This window comes from Colobus angolensis, unplaced genomic scaffold (assembly GCF_000951035.1).
Source record: "Colobus angolensis palliatus isolate OR3802 unplaced genomic scaffold, Cang.pa_1.0 Scaffold131, whole genome shotgun sequence".
Lineage (NCBI taxonomy): Eukaryota > Metazoa > Chordata > Mammalia > Primates > Cercopithecidae > Colobus > Colobus angolensis.
In genome coordinates, this window is record NW_012114364.1 from 6,595,431 (window position 1) to 6,601,430 (window position 6,000).

General features: G+C 35.4%; 1 protein-coding gene across 2 annotated transcripts in view; it reads left to right on the top strand.

Moving 5' to 3' along the window:
- TMTC2 (transmembrane and tetratricopeptide repeat containing 2) overlaps window positions 1–6,000 on the top strand; it is a 460,161-nt gene that overhangs the window by 341,287 nt on the left and 112,874 nt on the right. For both annotated transcript variants that reach the window (XM_011934133.1, XM_011934134.1), the window contains exon 9: window positions 1,470–1,551. In XM_011934133.1, coding sequence (XP_011789523.1) covers window positions 1,470–1,551 — 82 coding nt within the window. The remainder of the gene's footprint in view (window positions 1–1,469; window positions 1,552–6,000) is intronic.

The window sequence follows — 6,000 nt, forward strand, 5'->3', positions numbered from 1 at the left end:
GATAGAAAAAATGAGGAAGTCAGTTATCTGATCCTTTGCTTATCACTAGCTATAGGTGTTAGAGACACTAGGCTATGTCCTAGCTACTAGAATAAGGAGTTAATGAAGGACGTAGCAACAGTGAGTTTATTTTTTAAATGAAGGAATGAACAAAAGGAGAGGGAGTATGGAGAAAAGAGTCAAAGCTGCCTAGCATGTAGCACAAGTTGTCCAACCCGCAGCCTGCAGGCAGCATGCAGCCCAGGACAGCTTTGAACGCAGCCCAACACAAATTCATAAACTTTCTTAAAACTTTATGAATGTTTATAAGTTATGCATGAACCTTTAAAAAAAAAAAATGATCAGCTATCATTAGTGTTAGTGTACTTTATGTGTGTACAATTCTTCTTCTTCCAATGTGGCCGAGGAAAGCCAAAAGATTGGACACCCCTAATGTAGCATATTAGGTTAGTTATATACCTCTAACAGTTTTAAAAATATACGCAAAGTAAGAAAAAAACATTGCCTGAAGTTTATGTAGGTAGACAGTATATAAATTAGGAACAGGCAGATGAGGTCATTTGTCTTTACCATGGTCTGTGGCTTTGGGCACCACACAGTGCCTTACTGCCCTTCACAGTCACTGTACATCTTCATCCCAACCATGCCGAACAAGATAGAACTGTTCCATGAAAGTGCTTCTTAGGGTTGTTCTCCTGTCTTGTGCCATCCCTCTGTGTTACAGTGGAGGTAACTGTGGTTCAGAGGCGATAACTAGGTGAAGAATGTATACTTTTAGAATCTGTTTCCCCTGTAGGTATTCTTTAATGAAAAGTCAATTTGTTGTATGTAAACATTCTCCCATTTTTTTGTTTTTTCTTGTGCATATGATGGTAATATTTACTTAAAACTACAACAAAGAAGGTGACCTAGCTTTAGATTAAATCCTGGATTAGCAGAATTTTAGTCCTGAATGAGGGCAGCGAGGATAAATAGTAGCTGCTTGAGATTCACCAAATTGTGACTTCTTTTTTACATAAAGGATAACAAAATCATCTCAAAATTTAAAATGGCCACAGTTCTTTACAAAGAAAAAGAAGGAATGAAGAGGAAACAAAGGCAGAAAATAAAATAGAAAATGACAATAATGTTTCTTTAAAATTGTCTTGTCTTTCCGGTTTCCATGAAACCTTTTTTTTTTTTTTTTTTTTTTCCACCTTGTCTCTTGCTTTCCTGGCCTGATGTTTTTGGTAGGCCATTCTCATCTTCTGTTGTATATTCTTCATACCTTCCAGGGTTCAGACCTTAGTGTTCTCTCTCAACACTTTTCACTTGATCATCCTCATTTAGATAAAAACAAAATGTTTTTTTTTTTTTTTTCTTTCCTATAATGATTACCAAGTAGACATTTGGCTACTTCAGTTAGGCTCAGGCAGTGAAGAATCCCTCATGATCCGTTGCTGAATCATCCATTTTCTCTCTTTTTCAAGGGTCGTAAGAGTGAGGCTGAAAAGCTCTTCTTGAAGGCTATTGAGCTGGATCCCACCAAAGGAAACTGTTACATGCATTATGGTGAGTGGTTGATAGTTTTTTTCCACGTCCCCCACATTTACTATTAATGTTGATACGAAATCTAGGTTTTGCTGCTAAAGAACATCTTAAGAGGAGATGGACTTTGTTATTGCAGATTTAGCCTCATGCTATATTCCTACCTTCTCATTCAAATCAGTCCTATTAAAGGGGCTGTGTGTTATATTTTCCTTTAGTAATTTTAATAGGATATTAACAGAGATGACATTGCACAGTTGTTTTTTTCAAGTTCAGTGTGGAGTTTAAATGAGATCTCATCAGGAAAGCATCTAGCTCCTTGCCTTATGCATAGTTTATAATAAAACATTTGCTTCTCTTCATTCTGAATGATAATGTATTCCTCACTGAGCATGTCATTTTGAAGTTTTAAAAATCTTGCTTTTTGGAAGATATGGATGTACACCAGCCTGTAAATGCCAAATATTGAGGCCGAGGATAAGCTGTAAAGGGTGCAAAGGATGGCTGTCTCATTTCGTTGAGCCTTGGCCTTAATCAGTCTAGAATGAGGTTACATAACAACTCTGTCACACTCTGCTTTGTCGTTAGTAGTGAGTCATGTGTTTAGTGAGGCGAAGTATATAGCTGGTTTGATATTGTGTAAGATGTGCTTATTTCTGCCAGATTTGCAGTTGAAATTTCTTTTAGGGAGCCAAAACGCATTTACTTTAGCTGATGCCTTCGGGGCAAAAAGTGTTTTTTTTGATCACTGTTGGCTTTGATGTATTAGTAACTATCAAGTAGTAAACTTAAAAGTGGACAGAAATTAAATATAAGGAAATAAAGCTAATATACTAGTAGAATAATTCCTTCTCCCAGTTTCTAGCTAGTAAAAATGAATCAGTGAAAGGCTGCAAATGTAGAAGAATGGAAATAATAAAATAATGGAGATACTCAAACAACCACAAATTCATTTTTTAATTTATGTTATTGTGTGTCTATGTTTATAAACCTAGGGTTGCAGTGCATTATCTTTCCAGCATTAATGCAGGATGGTACAACTCCTGATTTTGTTTCACAATGCAGTTGTAATGCCATGTTATAATAGTAGTCAACTAATTTAAGTTTGCTACAGAATTTATTTTTATTTTTATAGGTTTTTCTATATGAAGTACTTCAGGATTTTCTTATGTCTAGTATTTTTGGGTACCTCAGCTGTACATGAAAGTAGTTCCATGGTGATTTTCCCTGAGTGCTGAAAGGGCTGCCTGTCATTGCATGTTATAAAATAGGAGGTTTGTTTGTTTTTTGTTTTTTGTTTTTTCACTATCTACTGCCTGCATTTCATTTGCCTCATAATAATTCTACTACTGCATCTTCTAAACTTGTTTCCTATAATATTATAGACAATATTATATATAGGTTTTTCACAATCAGTTTCTTCAGTGTCATTGATCCATTTGAATTGTAATTTTACTATTTTATTAATTTTAAAAGTTGTCCCCCTTATTAATCTGGTTATATCCATCCTCTATCTTATAAAAAAATTATTGTGAACTTTACATTACATCATGCTCCTAAAATATTTTTTCCAGTTGTGATAGTAGTGGGTATTTCTCCCATGAGAAATTTTTGGATTTAGTTGAACACAAAGTTCTACAAACTTTTTTTTTTTTTTTTTTTAATTTTTTGAGATGGAATTTCACTCTTGTTGCCCAGGCTGGAGTGCAATGGTGCAATCTCGGCTCACTGCAACCTCCACCTCCTAGGTTCAAGCGATTCTCCTGCCTCAGCCTCCCGAGTAGCTGGTATTACAGGCACCCACCACCATGGCCAGCTAATTTTTTCTTTTTTTTTTTGTATTTTTAGTAGAGATGGGGTTTCACCATGTTGGCCAGGCTGGTCTCAAAACTCCTGACCTCAGGTAATCCACCTGCCTTGGCCTCCCAAAATTCTGGGGTTAGAGGCATTGAGCCACCACGCTCAGCCTACAGACTTTTTATTTTGTATGGTATTTGGAAAGCAGTGATAACAAATGTCTTTAAATGCATGTGTAAAAACTGATTCTTCTGAGTACCCTTGGATTAAGTATTTTTGACACACATACATTATAAGGAGCATTTTATTTTCTAAAGGAGGAATGACTATATAATTCAATATAATTTTATGAAATATGTTAGGTATTTTATGAAATTTTATAAGTTTCAATATTTTTTCCTACTTTGGAATTGGTAATAGAAAGAACCCAAAATGAGGTTCCAAAAAGGAGTAGTAGTTAGGGCAAAATAATCTACAAACAGATGGGAAGGCCATAATTGAGTGCATGATATTCTTTCCTCACTGAGCTCAGATTATAAACCATGAAAATTTAAGAGAATCTTCATGATTTTCATTTAGAGGAATCTATTTCAAAGGATTGAATTTTAGAACTGGAACTGTAAAGTTCTGTTAAAATTATATAATATAACCCGTCTGTTGAACAAATAAGTAGATTGAAGCCTAGAGAAATGAAATTGACTTGCTCAAGTTACTTACAGGTAACTTTTGGATTCCTTGACTACTGCCATGCTTTTTCTTCCATAAAATATATTCTGAGTTCGGGCACGGTGGCTCATTCCTGCAATCCCAGCACTTTGGGAGGCCGAGGCAGGCAGATCACTAGGTCAGGAGTTCAAGAACAGCCTGGCTAACATGGAGAAACCCCGTCTCTACTAAAAATGCAAAAACTAGCTGGGTGTGGTGGCGCATGCCTGTAATCCTAGCTACTCAGGAGGCTGAGGCAGGAGAATCACTCAAAGCCGGGAGGCAGAAGTTGAGTGAGCTGAGATCACACCACTGCACTCCAGCCCGGGTGAGACAGCAAGACTCTGTCTCAAAAAAAAAAAAAAAAAGAAAGAAAGAAAAAAAGTATATATATATATATATAAAATATATATTCTGTTTTGTTTGGGGATTTGTGGTTTTATTAATTTTTTTGTTTCCTTTTTTTCCCCCAAAATATTGGCAAATAGAGATGTAGGTAGGTATTTTTAATCAGTAGGCCCTGCTGTGCACAGTTTTGGAACTCAAATTCATATGTCATGACTTATTTTACAGTTCATGAGAATGTTTTTTAGTGATTTTAATATTTATACAGTGTATCTACTATGTGCAACCTCACTGTTCTGTGTTCAGAAAGAAAGTAATGCTCTATAGGAAATAAACAGGATGATGTCACCTTTAGAAGGTGATGAGTAGGAAGTTGGATACTCCTTGAGACAAGGTAGTCAGATAAAGCATTTTTGAGAATATGATATTTGAAATCTCTGTGTTAATCCAACTATTAAGGAACCAGGTTGATACAGAAGAAAGAGAAAGTTAAAAGGTTTAAGACAATATTAAGCTTGTGTTCACAGCAGAGAAAAAAAAAAAAGCTAATGTGACTGGAACACATTGAACCAGGTAGGAAAATGGGACGAAAGGAGGCCACAGAGGAATCAGAGGTAGAGCCCATAGGGACTTGGAGACTGAGCTAAGGAGTTTTACATTTTATTGTAAGTGTACTGGAAGGGACCATGTGGAGAAGACAGGACTAGAGAAAGGTCAGAATAGAACAAGGGAAACTCTGTAGATAGTTGTTGCAATGTTTTCATCAAGAGATGATGGTGGTTTGGACTTGGAAGTAGTTGTGGGAATGTAAATATTTATGCTGATATTATGTGTTTACTTCCTTTAGAAGATTTTAACATAAGAGTAGGGACGGTGTGTTTTCCACTTTTGTATCATCAATATATCTACTATACTGCTGTTTATACAGTAATGTGCAATGTATATTGAGCTCAGTTACGAATATTCTCCATTCTAGAATGGGATCCGGATTACAAAATTGCCTGAAAGGATGTTCTATTTGAATTTTATTTCTTGTTTAAGGAAATACATACTATGATTCTCGTATTAGTTTCTTGCCAACTTGCTGGTTATATATATTCTTAGATTGTTATGCCAACAGATTGAATGAATAATAACACTTCCTCAGCTTAAAAATAAATGTTTAAATGAAATATATGTGTTTTGAGTCTTTTTAAAATGCTTTTGCAAATGCCAATGAAAATGCCAGAGTTTGAGTGAATTTTGTATGGGAAATCCACTCTCTTGTGTGATTTTGTACTTCTGATTTGCTTGTTAGTGAATTTCCAAGTGACTTGGAAAATATACCCAGTTGGGATTAGACAGAAGGAATTACAGGATTTATATTTGCTGCAGTGGTGATTAGAAGGCAGTGTTTTAAAATGCTATCAGTTACTTGTATTTTTGTATCCACTAGTTTTGTTTGGGGGAAGGGATTGCATCGCAGATTGTCTTTTTTTTCTTTTATTTCAGATTGGCTTGCAAAAAAGAAAGCTAGGCAGGTTTATACAGTTGGTTCAGTGAGTTGGTTAAAGGTTGTGCTGTGTGGTACCTATAGTCAGATTTCTTTTTTTTTTTTTTTTTTTTTTTTATTAAACAAGTCAGCAT